Source organism: Portunus trituberculatus, chromosome 24 (assembly GCF_017591435.1).
Source record: "Portunus trituberculatus isolate SZX2019 chromosome 24, ASM1759143v1, whole genome shotgun sequence".
In the NCBI taxonomy this organism is placed as follows: Eukaryota; Metazoa; Arthropoda; class Malacostraca; order Decapoda; family Portunidae; genus Portunus; species Portunus trituberculatus.
In genome coordinates, this window is record NC_059278.1 from 18,610,632 (window position 1) to 18,629,679 (window position 19,048).

Genomic DNA, 19,048 nt, shown 5'->3' on the forward strand with positions numbered 1-19,048 from the left:
GCGTGTTTATATTTGACCAAAGGGAGTGCCACAGGTCAAGACAGGCTGGTAATGCAGGTAATACATTTAGACACAGGTAGGTACAGGTGGAATCAGGTAGGAGCAGGTGAATATGTGATCTTGATACGTGTACTAGTCTCATTGGTGTTTTGGAGTAGAAAGTGAGAAGCAGGTGAGAGGAAGAGAGAGAGAGAGAGAGAGAGAGAGAGAGAGAGAGAGAGAGAGAGAGAGAGAGAGAGAGAGAGAAAGAGAGAGGGAAAGAGAGAGAGGTCTGTTCTTTACTCTTTCTTGTTCTTGTTCTTCAAAGACAGAGAGAGAGAGAGAGAGAGAGAGAGAGAGAGAGAGAGAGAGAGAGAGAGAGAGAGAGAGAGAGGTCTGTTCTTTACTCGTTCTTGTTCTTTTTTATTTTTTTTCATGAGTTATTTCTTCTTATTGTTGATTATCGTTTAACTGTTGTTATTGTTATTATCATTATTATTATCACTGTTGGGAGAGGGAACGAGAGAGAGAGAGAGAGAGAGAGAGAGAGAGAGGAGAGGTATACTGTACACACCCTCACCCCATCAGTAATTTTACAACATGCCTCGTTAAATGGTCGCAGTAGGCAATTATGAAATACACCTGCACTGGAGTCTCATCAGCAAGATTTTAGTGTGCAAACGAAAACAATATGAGGTACAATTACCCCCTCTCATCCTTCCCTTCCCCTCTCTCTTTCCCCTCCCGCTGTGTTAAGTGCTGTGATTCCATACCCCCCTCTTACACACTCTTTTTTTTTTCTTTCTTTCTCTTTCTCTTTCTTTTTTTTCTCTCTTTCTTTCTGTTTTCTTTCTGTTTCTCTTTCTGTCTCTTTCTCTCTCTCTCTCTCTCTCTCTCTCTCTCTCTCTCTCTCTCTCTCTCTCTCTCTCTCTCTCTCTCTCTCTCTCTCTCTCTCTCTCTCTCTCTCTCTCTCTCTCTCTCTGTACAGACACAAACACCTTCAATATTTCAAGCTGGATCATATATTCATTCCTTTTTCTGTTATTTATTTCGCTTTCGTTGTTTTTGTTTAGTATTTTTTTTTATAATTTTCCTTGTTTCACTTTCAGATTGCCCGCGTGTGCTTCACCTGCCCTGGCGTCATTCTGTGCAGGTATGTTAATTGTTTTCAGTTGCATTAAATATTACGTCTTGTTTTGCTTTGTGTGTATAGCATTTTTTTTTTTCTCTCTCTCTCTCTCTGTTCCGCATTTTTCCTTTGCTTTTAACCCCTCGACTACCATGAAGCTTTTTCGTATTCATTCTGCTTACTATTTGGTGACTTTATACAGCTTCAGAAATTCATGTCGGGGGATTAGAATAGTGAAGACTGTGGCCATTAATCTTCTGACCGCCATAGACTCTTCCTAATGTAAATAAAATGGTCTAATTGTACACACATTTCAAACTCAAAATGTGTCTCAGTACTGAAGGGGTTAAGCAATTTTGCGTGTCATGCTAATTTTTCTTATACTGTTTTTTCCCGTCACTTTCCGTCCCTGTGTTGAATTCTGCAACGACGGAGCGGCGAGGGAATAATTATGACATGATTTCAATGCAGTAATGGCTAATAAATGACAGACTCCCCCCGTAAGGGCATTAGTATTTTCACGCCGCATGCTTCATCAACATCACAAACAGATAATTACAACGCATTTACTAATAGAACCATTGCAGTCAGCCAATTACTCGCGCTATGATTGCACCGATGACGGACGCTCAGATATTTTTAAGCCATTCTTGCCAACACCACAGCAGTCCCCCGAGCGCCGCCAGGGGGAAGCTGCCACCACCGTAAACTCAGAACGTTACGCCAGACGGAGAGTTTTGCCATTGGTACCCGGAAGACGCCTCGGGGAGTTGGGTTACCAATTCAACTTTGGAAAATTGCTCAGTAGGAGACGAGGCGGCTTGGGAGTGAGGGAGTGAGGGAGTGGGGGGAGTAAGGGAGAAAGAGGAGGGACCAGGTTTTAGTCTTGCTTGGAGTACGAAGGAAATGGACGTGGTGGTGAAATGCATCGAGCTGGAGGTAAAAGACGTGATTTGCTTCGTGTGGGATTTTGGTTTAGCTGTGACGTTTGAGGTGAGGTAGAAGGATGGGTGTTGTTAGCATGGAAAGGTGAGGTTTCAGATGCAGGAACGGAAGGGAAAGAGGCAAAGGTTAGAAAGAAGAACACGAGAGGAGTTTTTGAAAGTGCAGTGAAGTTTGATAGTCAGAAATAGTTATGGTGGCGATGCTTGTTGTTTTATGGCTTTTTGTGGAGATTGTGGAGCATCACGGTGGAGGAGCATTACGGTGGAATAAGACAAGAGGTGGAGGGTTTTTTTCATCCACTATACAAGCTGAAATAAATAGAAAATGTCTGTGGAGCATTAGTGTGGAATAAAACAATAAGGTGGAGATTTTTTTCATCCACTATACAAGCTGAAATAAAAATAGAAAACGTCAGTGGAGCATCAAGGTGAAATAAAACAGAAGAGGTGGAGATGTTTCCCCTCATCCACTATACAAGCTGACAGAAGTAGAAATGTTTATGGAGCATTAGTGTGGAGTAAGAGTTGGAGTAGTTTCATCCACTAAGCAAAATGACAAACGTGGACAATGTTTAGTGTATAGTGGAGTCTGTGGGGCATTAGAGTGGAGTAAGACAGAGTAGAAATGAAGTTTTATTTTTTCCATCCACTATGCAAAATGACAAACGTAGACAAGGTTTTATGGTATAGTGGAGTGAGTGGAGAAGCTGTGTGGAGTAAGACAATAGAGGTGGAGTTATTATTCATCCACTATGTAAGATGACACTGAGACACGCTGCTCGGTATGGTGGAGTGTGTGGAGTAGCTTTATGGAGTAAGACAAAAGAGGTGAAGTTCTTTATTTATCCACTATGCAAGATGACACTGAGACAAGGTACATGGTATATGTAGAGAATTTTGTGCAGAAGCTGTGTGGAGTAAGGGAGAGTAGCAGTGGAGTTGTTTCATCCACTTGGTCACCACTGGGTCCACCTCGAAGGGAATTTACCCCAAGGTACACCGAGGATCTAATGAAGTCTTATTGCCTGCCTTGCCACCGGGTTCTGCCTCCACCCTCCTCCTCCTCCTCCTCCTCCTCCTCCTCCTCCTCCTCTTTCTCCTGACTTTCACTCTCTCGTTTAATTTTTTTCTTTTTTTTTCTGTTTCGTTTCATTTATCGCATTTTCACATTTTTCTCATCCCCTCATTTATTCTTTATTTCTCTCTCCTTTTTTTATTTGTCTTATTTCTTCAACATATTTTGCGGGTTTTCTCTTTCTAGTTTCTTCTTTTCTCTCTCTCCTCCTTTTTCTCCTTTATCTGTTTGTCTCTTTGCTTTCCTCATTCCCAAGCTTGGTTCTAATGACTTTCTGTGTGTGTGTGTGTGTGTGTGTGTGTGTGTGTGTGTGTGTGTGTGTGTGTGTGTGTGTGTGTGTGTGTGTGTGTGTCTTTAATACAAGTTGAAGTGATACATCGAGATTGAAAAGAAGTAAAGAATTAAAAAAGGAAAAGAAATAGGAAAAGGAGGGAGGAGGAGGAGGAGGAGGAAGAAGAAAAGGAGGAGGAAGAGGAGGAGGAAAAAGAGAACACCGATGAAAGAAATAAAAAACAACTAACAGGAAAAAGAAAACAATATATCAAATTAAACTAAAAAAAAAAAAAAAGTAAATTGAACAAGCAGCTTAAACAAAGGCTAGAAATTCAACAACAGAAAGAAAACGTGTATCAGGAAAGTAAAATAAGATAAAGATAAAGATAAAGATGAGAACGTAAGACAAAATAGGAAAATAAGACAGGATAAAAAAGTAAAATAAGAAAACACAAGAAAATGACATGAGACAAGAAAGTAAGTTAACACAAAGTAAGATAAAAAAAAAAAAAAGTAAGACGAGCGAAGAAAGTAAGATAAGATAAGAAAGGGAACAAGAAATTAGTGCTGAGGTAGGAAGGAGATAAAAGAATTCAACAACTGAATGTGTTTTATCTTGTGAAGGAAGAGAAGGTCAAAGGCGAGACTCAATTGGCGAGTTGCAAGTAGATCAAGGGGAAACAGAGAAGGCGCACCAGGCGGAGGAGGAGGAGGAGGAGGAGGAGGAGGAAGAAGAGGAAGAGGAAGAAGAGTAACAGAAAAAGGAGATGTAGGAGGGAGAAACAGACGAAGAAGTAGAAGTAGACAAACGACTACTACTACTACTACTACTACTAATAATAATAATAATAATAATAATAATAATAATAATAATAATAATAATAATAACAATAACAATAATCATTCTACTACCTCTACTTCTACTACTACTACTACTACTACTACTACTACTACTACTACTACTACTACTACTACTACTACTACTACTACTACTACTTCAGAGACACGAAAGAACGAAAAAGAAAAAGAAAATGCTAACCTAAGTATAAGAAAATAAGAAAGAAGAAGAAGAAGAAGAAAGGAAAAGAAGATCAAGGAGAAGAAAAAGAAGAAGGAAAAGAAGATCAAGCAGAAGAACAAAAGGAAGAAGAAAAAAGATCAAGAAGAAGAAAAAGAAGAGAAGGAGGAGGTGGAGGAGGAGGAGGAGAAGGAAGAGGAGCAAGAAGCAAAACAGAAGCAGAAGCAGAAGCAGAAGAAAAAAAAAGGAGGAGGAGAAAGAAGTAGAAACAGAAGAAAAAGAAGAGAAGAAGAAGAAGAAGAAAGAAAAAGAAGTAGAAGCAAAAGAAGGAAAAAGAAGCAGTAAAGAAGAAAAAAGAAGAAATATGATAAGTCTTGGGTCCGTTTCCTGTCTACTATACTTACTAAATCATCAAACGAGACTTGTTATTTCATATTTGTCTAGGCGAAAAAACCACAAATTTCTCGAACTTTGCATAGACACGGCGATAGGACAGGGAGGAATGATAACAGAGCAATGATGAGCTGTGACTGTTTGCTCGTATGATAACACAATGTAGGTACAAAGAAATGATGTTTATAGAAGTATTGTGTGTTCAGTATTCAGAGACGCTTTCCTCTCTCGCAAAGACTACCTTCAAATGCCACAAAGATGATTAGCCGAGTTATCAAGAGTGGTTTTTTTTCCGGTTACCACTGTAGAAATCTTGCTAATCTGTCGCTAGAACCATTGGAACACCTTTAAAAATCCGTGTAACCTCAAGTAGAATCTCACACACACACACACACACACACACACACACACACACACACACACACACACACACACAGCTTCCCTCATAGAAGGGTGGAAGCATGGAATAGTTTAGACGTGGAAGTGGTCAACGCAAGGAATATTCATGATTTTAAGAAAAAGCTGGACATTAATAGATATGGAGACGGGACAACACGAGCATAGCTCTTTTCCGTATGTTACAATTAGGTAAATATTAGGTAAATACACACACACACACACACACACACACACACACACACACACACACACACACACACACACACACACACACACACACACACACACACACACACACACACACACACACACACACACACACACACACACACACACACACACACACACACACACACACACACACACACACACACACACGTATTTCTTCCCCTCTCCTCTTCCCTTCCCGTCGTCCTCCTTCCAAGCAGTACTTCTCTTCAAGCCAATTTTGATCTAGTTTTTCGCGTCACTTCCCTCTCCCCTCCAGTTCTCCTACTTTCCGCCATAAGTCCCTTCAACTCCCGGTTAGTTAAACTCTTCCCTCTCTCTCCCCAAGGCACGGTCTCCCAGTATTCTTTCAAGCAATGTAGAGAATCTTTCCTTAAATTCCTTGCCCCGTCATCCATTTTCTTTTTCATCCTTCCCACACGTGTTGTTTTTATATTCTCTCTTTCCGATATTAATAACTTCCCTTATTCTCTCCTTCGGTGGGTTTTCTGTTGTTTAGGTTACCTCCTGTTGATTTATAAGTATTCGTTGTCGCTCTCTTAGTAGGTACGGTTAGTAAATCAATACAGATATTGCACACCTTATTGCATAAACATCTTACAGTCTGGGAGCGAACTGAGGATATTCCTTGAGTATATCCCTGAGAATGGTTGAATCTAGGAGATGGTCAATGAAGCTATGCAAGTCACGTTGACCTTGTGGCCTAAATTTAGCAATGAGAGGACATTCCATGATACAGTGACGCAGAATGTGTCCCCTTGGTGCAGCACACAGCACACACCAGGAGAAGCACTGACTTCCCAAAAGTATTTGTACCCTAATCTGAGCCTCACTGCCACCCTGTCGTGTGATGCAGTGTGTCTCCCATAGGTGTAAGCACAGCTCTGGGAGACACGTGCATAGTGAAGACTAGTGCCACTGCCTCTATGGCAACAAAGCTCCAACTGATCACTAATGCTACTATGTACAAAGTCTTTAATGCTACTCTTGAAATAGTCCAGAGTGTATTCGGTGCCAGGGTCCACTGTGTCATCTTGGAGGGCACACTGAGCAAGGCGGTCTGCCTTTTCATTTAGCGGGATACCCACATGAGAGAGTATCCAGGTGAAATGGACCGTGGCACCAGCACCTTCTAGGGCGTGGATGAGATCAAGACACTTATCAACTAGATCACAATCCATGGGGGAGGTGGATTAAAGAGCATACAGTGCAACCTGACTGTCAATAAAGAAATAAACATTCATATGGAGAGGCGCCACAATATGCAGCGCCTCCAGAACAGCATACAGTTCTGCCCTAGTGGAAGACATGTGTGCAGGGAGCCGCCTGGAAACCTCAGTGCCAATGTAGTGACTGGCAGAAAAGTAGTCGCGGATGAACAGCCCACATCCTGACCTGCTGCCATTGACTGACCCATCACAATAAATATGAATAGCCTGAACGTTGGGGTATTTGCACAATTTAGAAACTGGAGAGAAAAAAGCAATTTTAAAACCGTTGAGAGAAGAGAGGAAAAAAAACATGGAAACTAGAGTAAGAAGAACCAATTGTGACACCATTGAGAAAAGAGGAAAAAGAAAAAAAAAAAAAAAGAGCATGCTGGAGTGAAAGGACTCGAATTGTGACACCGTTGAGAAAACACAAACACAAATACGACAACACGAGGGAAGGAAGTGGCGAGACGAGATGTGAATAGTTTTATTTTTTCCCCGTAGAGATGAGGAGGAGGAAAAAATACTGAAAGAAAAACGATAGACAAGGAAGTGAAGGGAAGAGAAGAAATGAAGAGGAGGAAGAAACAAAAGAGACAATGAGTAGCAGTGGTCCAAAACAATGAGAGAGAGAGAGAGAGAGAGAGAGAGAGAGACCGTCACTGCCCTACATTCCATAGATGAAGTACCATATCGGGCTTGGAATGGCGGAGTGGGAATACTGGAATGCCTTGGAATTAACACAATCCAGGTATTGAGTGACTTTGAGTGTTAGAATACTTTAGAAATAGATAAATAACTAATATATTAACACATTATTTATTTGTCGGCAAAATGACACCTCAAGATTTACATAATGAATAGTTTAGGTAGATTAATGAGGTGAATCCATTAAAATTCGCCTAACTTAACCTGGTGTGTATATGAAAGCACTACTGTTGCTTCCATGTGACTGGTGAAGATGTGTGGTCCCGCGCTGCCTGAACCCCACAGCTGCTGGTATGAGTTGATGGTTCAGCTCTTATGTAGCTTTCACCTCTCTGTGTATAAGTTAGGTTAAGTCGGGTTAGGTTAGGTTAAAGTTTGGTTAAGTTAATGCTAGGTTTGTGTAAAATTTAGTTAGGTTAGGTTGGATTATAGTTTTGATAAAGTTAGGTTAGTTTTTTTTTACAGTGAGATTAAGTTAAAGTGAGGTTAGGTTAAGTTAAGTGAGGTTAGGTTAGGTGCCCCATACCCAAGTTACACACACACATCATCAAAATGTCATCCTCTAAATAGGGTCAGAAAAGAGATATTAAGCAAGCCACCCTCTAGCCAGTGCACAGAAGGAAGCCACTGGTAGTCACTTGACACACACACATCCATACACTGGTAGTTGCATGACATACCATTAAGACACAACCAGCCAACCCACCTGACACTTCCTCTAAGCCAACCCACCTGACACTTCCTCTAAACCAACCCACCTGACAGTTCCTCTAAGCCAACCCACCTGACACCTCCTCTTAGCCAGCCCACCTGACACCTCCTCTTAGCCAACCCACCTGACTAAGCCAACCCACCTGACACCTCCTCTTAGCCAACCCACATGACACTTCCTCTTAGCCAACCCACCTGACACTTCCTCTAAGCCAACCCACTTGACACTACCTCTTAGCAAATCCACATGACACTTCCTCTTAGCCAACCCACTTGACACTTACTCCTCCCCCTGTGTTGTGCAAAGGAGGAGCAATGGAGACTGAGACAAGTACTGAGACAATGACTGAAACGAGCATCGAGACAAGCACCAAGGCAAGCACTGAGGCAGCCAGCAGTGACCAGACGTTCACTGCTAACCTGTGCCCTGATGACGAGACCCAGGCTATAACAGTGGAGGACATAACTGAGATGAAGACAGTGTTTGCATGTGGCGAGGACAGCAACCACAGCAACTACAGCAATCACAGCAATCACAGCACCGCAATGGCTGATGACACACTCTCCCCTGACACATCCCCCAACACACCCTCCCCACAAGTGCAGCCGCAACAGGGAGGTGCGGTGTCCTGTCACTTGTGCAATAGGGTGTACAAGAACAAAGGCAGCCTGGCCACACACCTGCGGGTTAGGCACAAGCAGAGTGTCACCACCCATAGCAAGATGCCGTGTCTGGAGGAAGGCTGTGACTATCGTGGGAGTCGCATCGCTCGCCTCATGACGCACCTCATCCAGGAGCACCAGATGAAGTTCCAGTGTGAGAAAGTAACGTTTCAGAATAAAGAGGGTAAGAAATGGTCTGTGTGTTGTGTTTAATCTCTTCAGCACTGGAATGCATTTTTATCATGAATTTTTAGTGTGATTAGCACGTTAATGGGTAGAGTCTTCACTAATTTATTCCCCAAATATTTTTCTGAAGTTGTATGAAATTGCTAAATAGTAAGCAGAATAAATGTGAAAATGTGTCCTGGTACTGAAGGGGTTAATCTCTTCAGTACCAGGATGTATTTTCATATTCATTCTGGTTACTATTTTAGTGATTTTATACAGCTTCAGAAACATATGTTGGAATTAGAATGGTGAAGAATCTGGCTATTAATCTTTTGACCTCCACAGACCCTTCTTAATGCAAATAAAATTGTTTAATCATAACCAAAAATCATGATAAAAATGCACCTTAGTATTGAAAAGGTTAATGTGAATCTGTTTGTTTTATTTGTGTGTGTGATTTTAATGATACAGTTATTTCTTAGCATGTTGACTATTGTTCAGCATGAGAAGTTTTATAAAGCTCCAGAAATATGTACAAAACTTCAGATCTATAATGACATGTAGTTCTTTATATATGTGTGTTTGTTTTTATTACCATACAATAAATATCACCATCATAATTACATGTAGATAATATACTCACATATATATACGAACATACATTTTTACACACATGCAGTCACTGATATAATTTCATACACATACCAATATTGTATAGTTGCATTATAGGCATTGTTTTTATATTTAGTAACAGACACAGCATAAAGACAGGAATTTCTAAACAAACACAGCATGAAGAAAAAGACTTGTAAACAGATACATTATGAAGAAAGGGGCAAACAGGCATAGCATAAAGAAAGTGAGTTACAAGCAGACACACACATTTACAGATTTTTGGAAGTGGCGGAAGGAGGCTGAGGAAAGGTGCCACTCCTCGTACTGTGCCCGGACTTCCGCCAAGACGATGGTGTCCGGTGAGATGAAGTTCTTCCTGTGGTGTCGACGCAGCGGCTACGACAAGTACCATTCAAGGGTGATGGTGCATGGTGGGCAACGGAAGCGGAGTGTCAAGATAAACGCAGTGTGCACGTCCTTCATGGAGGTGACCTTTGACACGGCTGGGGGCGCCACGGTCCACTTCTGCCGGACGCACTACGGCCACGCAAATGACGGCCAGCACCTACGGCTGAACGCTGAGGAACGCGAATCCATCCGGCAGTTGATCCAGGAGGGGCATGGCGCATCATCCATAATCACCACCATGAAGACACAAATGCCACAGCACCGCCACCACCTCCTCAAGTACGGTAACATCCGCGGCATATACATCCGGCAGACTCAAGGTAGTGGCTTGGTGGAGAGTGACCAGGAGACTTTTCAGGATGCAGTGGTGAACGGAGACCAAAATTCCCTCACTTCTCCCCTCCAGCAGCCTCACAGTACAGACATGGCGGAGAGTGACCAGGAGACTTTTGAGGATGCAGTGATGAACAGAAGACAAAATTCTCTCACCTCTCCCCTCCAACAGCCTCATAGTACAGGCGTGGTGGAAGGTGGCCAGGTGATCTATCAGAATGTAGTGATGGGTATAGGAAGCCAGAATTCCCTCACCTATTCCCTCCAGCAGCCTCAATGTACAGGCATAGTGGAAGGTGGCCAGGTGATGTATCAGAATGCAGTGGTGAATGAAGGAAGCCAGGATTCCCTCACTTATTCCCTCCAGCAAGCTCAAGGTAGTGGCATGGCGGAGTGTGGCCAGGTGACATATCAGAATGCAGTAGTGAATGAAGGAGACCAGGATTCCCTCACCTTGGAAGTGGAGAAAGAGGTGGAGGTGGAGGCGATAGACAGACAGCCCTCCGATACTTCAGAGATTCTAGACTTAGACCAACTCCAGGCATGCAGCGTGGAAAGCCTAAAAGCAGAGGTGAAAGCAAAGATCGAGAGAGCTTTCCATCTTGCTTCCTCTGTGACAAATGAGGAGACGCTAAAGTATGTCAGTGAAAATCTTGACCATCTGACTGACTTGCTGGAGAGAAGTAGAGGCATTGAGGTGGTATCCGAGGCCAGCAAGCCATTAGCGTCACAGGACACTGGGCAGAATGTGGTGCTGCATAAAGACATTGATGGAAACACACATCTCCTTCTCTGCTCATCCGAAAGTATTGATAACCTGATGTGTAAAGAGGAAGATGCTGCGTGATGTACAGTGTTGTTATATCAATTTACAGTTACTATTTTTATTTTACAAAGGGAAAGATGTGACTTGAAGGAGGATTTTGTATGCAGGAAAAAGAGAGAGAGAGAGAGAGAGAGAGAGAGAGAGAGACAGTATGAAATGTAATGTTTTGTATTTTTATATTGATTCCAATTTTTACAAAAAAAAATAATATACTCACCAAAAAAGCGTATGAAACTTTTTTTTAATCCTCTTTCCTTATTGCAGAGGGAAAGATGGGATTTGAAAGACACACGTACACTCACATAAAACTAAATAAATGTGATATGTAAGCCTTCAATCATTTGCCTCAGTTTTGAAGAGCAGTAAGGCCCAAATCCTTATCTCCATGCATTCCTTTCTGTGTATTGATGGTGGAAGGCTTCATTTCTGGGGAGGTGTGCTGGAGTAATGGAGTGCTGGAGTGGTAGAGTGGAGGAATGCTGGAGTTTGTGGTGGATTTGTGGAGTGCTGAAGTGAGAAGAAAAGAAAAATAATAATAACAATAAGGAGAAAAAAATGATGATGATGATGATAAAACGTACTTATTACTCTCTGGTTCATATCTAAATAACATACAAAGTATTCATATTACTCCTGAAATGGGGAATGGTGTCTTGCTGGAGTGGTGGAGTAGTGGAGTGCTAGAATGGATGTCATACTTCCTGGTCACCTGAGCCATCCACCCTTCCTGTGAAATGTTACCGGAGTCTCTTCGCTTTATGGAAAGGTTATGCATACGAACACTTCCAATACTTTACTGTTCGAGAAAGTGTAAGCAAAACTCATGCAGGGAAAGAAAACATTTATTGGTCATGGCAGGTTGATAAAAATGTTAAATATTGCATTTTTATTATTGATGTTCATGTTTAGATTTCGTCCCATAACAATATATAGAATTTACTTCAATGAAAATATGTTGTAAGTTTGTTTAGATTTTTTCTTTATGTGTTGGGTTTGAAAAGTTTCATTAAATATTGTGCTTTTATTATTCCCGTTGAGATTTGATTTTAAGTTTCGTTGAATCGTTTCGTAACAATGTAGAATTTACTTAAATGAAAATGTGCATTGGCCATTCAGTATACTTGAACGTTACAGATTTTTTGCGTGTGGTGGGTGTTGGTTATGACTTCAGAATGACGAGGCTTCTTGAATAATGAACTAAATGCTAAGAAAACCATCATTTCAATGCATCCAACGATCACTGTTGAATAATGAACCAAATGCCAAGAATAGGCTACCATTTCAGTGCATCCATATTACTTCTTTACAGAGATTGAGAAACTAGCATGAACAATTACAGAGGAAAAGCATTGGAGATATTTCAGCGACACTCCAACGCATCATTATAATATATTTATAGAGAGTGAAAATGGAGGAAAAAAATTATGAACGAGAAATATATAGCAGTCATTTCCCATCACAACGTCATCAGAACAGAGGCAAGTGAAGTGAGCGGGGACAAAAATCTATTAATTGGCTGTTGATGAAAAATATGACTCGTGAATATAAACAAAGGCGGCAAAAACTACCAAAATAACGCAAATAACACGCTCTTCCACCGTTACTTGTCCATCAACCAGCGCGTCTGTCGGTCAGCGAGGGAGCGGTGAAGTGACGAAGGGCGTTGAGTGATTGATTTGGCTCGTATTCTCCAACACTTCTGCGCTTCACCTCCACTATTTCACAAGCCTTTATTTAAATTTACGCTATTTTTCAATGTGCTTTTTTACGGTTCTATAGGAAGATTGGCAAGATTTCTACATTATTTACTGGAGAAACGCTCTTGAAAACCTCGCTAATCACCTCTGTAGCCTCGTAAAGTAGTCAAGATGAGAAAGCAAAGCGTTTTCAATAACATTTGTATAGTTCTAGAGGCAGATTGACAAGATTTCTACATTATTAACTGGAGAAAACTCTTGAAAACCTCGTTAATCACCTTTGTGGCCTTGGAAAATAGTCGTGATGAGAGAACGAAGAGTTTTTTATGGTTCTATACTCTAGAGGCAGATTGACAAGATTTGTACATTATTAACTAGAGAAACACTTGAAAACCTTGCTAATCATCTCTGTAGCTTTGGAAAATAGTCGTGGTGAGAGAGCAAAGCGATTCTGAATATGTGTATGTATGACGTTTAGTTGTATATAAAATGACTTGACATATTGGATGAGTGACTGCGTTTGTTTGAAGGTGAAGATGTCTAGTTGTCACACAGAGGAGTTGAATTACCCTCATATTGTCTTGTTTTGATTTATTTTTCATACTTCTGAGTCTTGAAGCATGTGTTTGTAGCTATATTTGACTTGTAGACTCACGTTCCCCTATTGCTGTGTTTCTTGTGATTGACAGCACCTATATCTCGACCACCCCTGCCTCTCTCTCTCACACACACACACACACACACACACACATACACACACATTCATTAACCAAGCCATCTGGTGGGGTGGTTGCAAAACTCATTTTCAGAAGTGCATAGCGTTGCAAGTGTTCATTAATTCATCAAAAGGCTTTCCTGGAAACGCGATGCTCCCCTTTTTTTCTTTCCATTTCATTCTGATGTAATCTTTCAGGGTAATGGTCAGCGGCGCTCTCTGAGGGATTGTGACGTGATAGCTTTGTCTTAAATGATTGTGTGTGTGTGTGTGTGTGTGTGTGTGTGTGTGTGTGTGTGTGTGTGTGTAATTCACCTTGGTCGCCTGCTGGTCACCCAGCCAGTCTTCCCCATTACGGAACGAGCTCAGAGCTCATAGACCGATCTTCGGGTAGGACTGAGACCACAACACACTCCACACACCGGGAAAGCGAGGCCACAACCCCTCGAGTTACATCCCGTACCTATTTACTGCTAGGTGAACAGGGGCTACACATTAAAGAGGCTTGCCCATTTGCCTCGCCGCCTCCGGGACTCGAACCCGGACCCTCTCGAGTCGAGCGTGCTAACCACTACACTACGCGGTGTGTGTGTGTGTGTGTGTGTGTGTGTGGTTTTGTTTTAACCTCTTCAGTACCGAGAATCATTTTCACCTTGTTTTTTATGGGTATGATTAGACGATTTTATTTGCATTAGGAAGGGTCTATGGTGGTCAAAAGATTAATGGCCGGAGTTTTTACTATTCCAATCCCAACATAATTTTTGAACCTGTATAAAGTCGCCGAATAGTAACTAGAATGGATATGAAAACGCGTGCTGGTACGTAAATATATCAGGAAGTAAATATATTAGGAAAAGAATAGGTAGTGGTGGTGGGGGTGGTGGTGGTGGTTGTGATGCTGATGGGAGTGTTTATATGCAAATTGTGTTTTAATACCGTGATTATTATATACGTATTTTTATTCCGGTGTGTTGGATATTAATGAAGTTTCTGAATGCGTTATCGAGTATTGGTTATTCAGTGTGAAAAACAGGATGAAGGAAAAGAAGGTTAACGGAATTAGTAGTTTAGTATACCCATGACTACTACTACTACTACTACTAATAATAATAATAATAATAATAATAATAATAATAATAACAATAATAATACCACCACTACTACTACTACTACTAATAATAATAATAAATAATAATAATAATAATAATAATAATAATAATAATAATGATAGAACTATTACTACTACTTCTACTACTACTACTACTAATAATAATAATAATAATAATAATAATAATAATAATAATAATACCACCACTACTACTACTACCACTACCACTACTACCACTACCACTACCACTACTACTACTACTACTACTACTACTACTACTATGACCACTACTGTACCACCACCACCACTACTACTACAACTTTCAAATATCCCTTAAAACTTATCCTGAGTAGACATTTTTATACATAGATTTTGTTGCCTCCATCTTGTATGTATATAAAGAAAATACATACCACCACCACCACCACCACCATCACCACCACAACAACAACAACAAGATCAAGCTGCACAAAACAAGAGGAACATTTTGGCGCCTTTAATTTCGAGATATAATTAGTTTCGAAAATCACCCTTCCTTTTTTTTTTTTTCTTTCCCCAACGCGAGTAATTAGAAAGGAACCAGCGGGAATGTTTTTTTGTTTTTCTTTATAGTGTAGTGTAAAACGCAGCGGCCGAAGTGAACTGAAGGGCGGCCATTGCTAAAATGAAAAAGGGAAAAGGGGACATGATTTAAAAATGATAAGAGGTAATGTGGGTGATTGTAAAATTAAAAGAAAAAAAATATGATAGGTAAAAATTGATAAGAAGTAATATGAATGATCGTAAAAATAAAATAAAAAGATATGATTGGTAAGAATTGATGAGAATTAATGTAAATGGTCGTAAAAATCAAAGAAAAAGATATGATAGGTGAAAAATTGATGAGAGGTAATGAAAATGGTCATAAAGATAAAAGAAAAAGATATGGTAGATAAAAATTGATGAGAGATAATATAAATGATCGTAAAAATAAAAGAAAAAGGAAACTGTGTAATTGTTAAAAGTTGTAATAGTAGTAATGCAAAATAATCGTAATAATAAATTAGTAATTCCTGAAATTTACATAAGAGGTAATGCAGATAATACTAAAAAAGAAAAGAAAACCAAGAAAAATGCGTGATTATTAACATTTGTAATAGTAATTAATAATGCAAGTAATCATAGTAAAAATGTGTAATACATGAAGATTATATAAGAGGTAATGTAGATAATCCTAAAAAGAAAAAAAATAGAAAAATCGCGGTAATTAAAAGTTGTAATAGTAGTATAGCAAATAATAGTAAAAAGACTAGTAATATCTGAAAATAATGATAAGATAATGGTTAGTTTAGGTTAAATAAGGTTAGGTTAGGTAAGGTTAGGTTAGGTTAGGTTAGGTTAGGTTAGGTTAGATGATACAATGATCCGGACTCAGTGGTCATGTAGTCAGGGCTGAGTCAATAGGGAGCTTTAAAAGAAGATTAGATAAGCTCATGGATGGGGAGGGTAGATGGAATTAGGTGGCTTTAAACACACAGGGACTGCCTCGTATAGTGCCTGGGGGCTCTTGCAGCTTCCCTCTTTTCTTATGTTCTTAAATTATACTGAGGTTAGATAATTCAATAATACAAATAATTCTTTAAAAAGAATACTGAAAATGACAACAGTGGTAATAGAAATAATCAATTAAAAAAAAAACTAGAAAAAATACATGAGATAAAAAATATGATACTCTAAATAAAACAAAAAAAAAATACGTGACATTTCTAAACAGTAACGGTAAAACAAACAAAAAAAACTAAGCTGCTTTTTCCCGTATTTAATTCAGCAACACACAGACACTTACTAATACCTCTCTCTCTCTCTCTCTCTCTCTCTCTCTCTCTCTCTCTCTCTCTCTGGTAATGGAATCAATCAACCTCTTGTTCCCTCACATTCCTGAAGTCCCGCATGTAAATTTTGTAGCGGTGCACTGAATATGGTGAACACGACGCCTTCCATCACTGCCTCCCTTTCCTTTCCTCCTCCTCCTCCTCCTCTTCCTCCTCCTCCTCCTCCTCCTCCTCCTCCTCCTCCTCCTCCTCCTCCTCCTCCTCCTCCTATTCTCTCCCTTCCTCGCTCCTCTTCCCTGCCAAGTCATTCGTTTCACTCCTATTTCCCCTTCCATACGTAAAAGGTTTCTCTCTCTCTCTCTCTCTCTCTCTCTCTCTCTCTCTCTCTCTCTCTCTCTCTCTCTCTCTCTCTCTCTCTCTCTCTCTCTGCTTCTCGTTTTCGTTTCCTCTCGCTCTTTCCTTTCTTCTTACCTGATTCCACGTCTTCTTCCTTTTTCCTCCGCTTCGTCTTCTCTCATGGCTAATATATTTCCTCCTCCTCCTCCTCCTCCTCCTCCTCCTCCTCTTTCTCCTCTTCCTCTTCTTCTTTTTCCTCATACTCATTTTCCTTCATGACTAACCAGCTTTTACTTTGTTTTTGTCTTCCTTCTTTACTTTTCTTTCCTTCCTCCTTCCTCCTTCCTCCTTCCCTCTAAGAAGTCTGCTGCTGTTTGTTCCTTCATTTGTGTTCATTTGTGTTAGCGAGTCTTGATATAAACAGGGACATTAGAATTATCGTATGTGTGTGTGTGTGTGTGTGTGTGTGTGTGTGTGTGTGTGTGTGTGTGTGTGTGTGTGTGTTTGAACTAAGCGATTTATTGTGGCTCTGTTAATCTTTCAGACTGACCTATGTTTTCTATTAAATCGCTTGGCAGTTTGATTTCACCCTCCCCCCCCCCCCACTGTGCATTCCTCTTCCTTATATACCTTCCTCTTCCTCTCTCTCTCTCTCTCTCTCTCTCTCTCTCTCTCTCTCTCTCTCTCTCTCTCTCTCTCTCTCTCTCTCTCTCTCTCTTTCTCCTCCTGCTCTCCTTTCACACTAGACATCCTCCTTATCTCTCCCTATCTATTTATCTATCCCTTTCCTTCCATCTACACTACCTTTCATCCGCTCTCCTTTCTTTAGCATGAAGTCCTTTATTCATAACCTTCACCTTACTCTATTTCTTCTCCCCGCGACTGCCTCTCTCCGTTTTTCTCCTTCCTCTCCCCCCAAAACAGACTCAGTCACTGTCCCCGAGACCCAGACACGCCATCAGTCTTGCCAAACAGCTCGTGGGAGGCGCTGGTGGGGAGGGAGCGGGTCAAGAGGTGCGTGGTAATACAGGGGAGGGGTGAGTGAGTAAGGAACAAAAGTGCGGAGGAAGAAAATAGAAGGAGAATTGGTCTAACTTGTCAAGCTCTTCTTCTGAGTAATGCGATGAGAGAGAGAGAGAGAGAGAGAGAGAGAGAGAGAGAGAGTTCATTTATACTAATCTTCAAACATCTACTTTCTTTTTAAACTTTCCACCTTTCTTAACTGCTAAAAGGCAAAGAGATCAAGAAAAAGAGGATGGAGAACACACACAGACACACAAACACACAGACGCACAGACAGACGGCCGTATTGAGAAACGCTTTGCTCTCTCACCACGTCAGTTTTCCAAGACCACAGAGACTACTAGACCAGGTTTTCAAGACACTTTCTCCTCATAACAATCTGGAAATCTCGCCAGTCTATCACTAGAAGCACTGAATTACCCTTGGGGGCCGCCGTGGTACAGTGGAACCATTTGTGCTTTGAGGTCCGAGAGGTCTCCAAGCGCACCGGTTCGAATCCTATCCATGGTCCGAATGTAGGTTGGGCTTCCTCACTTGGGGCAACGGTTTCCTAGTGGGTGGGCTTTGAGATAGGAGGTAACCCAAAAAGTATCCCCTTTAGCCCAGAAATTCCCGTGAAAAGCCCACATGGTATAAAGAAATGTATCTTTAAGTAGAGTCTTTGGAAAACAGTGATGGCGGGGAAGCAAAGCGTTTCAGAATACAGACAGAGACAGACAGATGGACGGACAACTAGTGACAGAGGGAGACATGACGTGTAGAATCATATCTTCGTCCCTGGCTCGCTGGACACCCACCACTGCCTGCGTTTCGAACAGCTGGGCCGGACAAAGGTAGAGAGAGGGAGGCCGTGATGTTATTTGTCACTTCAGGAACGAAAAAAATGCAGGCTGGACTCGCTTTACGTGCATACCTGGCCCTGGTGATTTGTCTGCATCTCTGTTTGTGTGTGTGTCTATTTCCCTGTTTTTTTTTTTTCATGTAAGAGGGGAGGACTGGCCAAGGGCAACAAAAATATAGAGAAAAACGGCCCACTCAGTTGCCAGTCTCCTTATAGAGCCGATAGAATTTGTCAAATTGTGTGTGTCTATCTTCTCTGCTGTGTGTGTGTGTGTGTGTGTGTGTGTGTGTGTGTGTGTCTTCCTCTGCTAACTGTGTGTGTTTATCTTCCTCTGCTGTGTGTTTGTGTGTGTGTGTGTGTGTGTGTGTGTGTGTGTGTGTGTGTGTGTGTGTGTCTGTGTGTGTGTGTGTGTGTGTGTGTGTGTGTGTGTGTGTGT

The 19,048-nt window shown here is 41.1% G+C and overlaps 1 protein-coding gene across 2 annotated transcripts; it reads left to right on the forward strand.

Annotated features, from left to right (window-relative positions):
* The first annotated feature begins 319 nt into the window (after positions 1-319).
* Positions 320-11,410, forward strand: LOC123508219. Of its 2 annotated transcripts, XM_045261760.1 has the most exons (4): positions 320-373; positions 7,277-7,400; positions 8,376-8,915; positions 9,790-11,410. In XM_045261760.1, exons 3-4 carry the CDS (start codon positions 8,384-8,386, stop codon positions 11,100-11,102), a joined length of 1,845 nt encoding a protein of 614 aa, XP_045117695.1. In that variant the 5' UTR covers positions 320-373; positions 7,277-7,400; positions 8,376-8,383; the 3' UTR covers positions 11,103-11,410. The 2 variants fall into 2 exon arrangements, with proteins under 2 accessions (XP_045117695.1, XP_045117694.1); XM_045261759.1 differs by lacking the exon at positions 320-373 and having other exon boundaries at positions 7,190-7,400.
* The last annotated feature ends 7,638 nt before the right edge of the window (positions 11,411-19,048 follow it).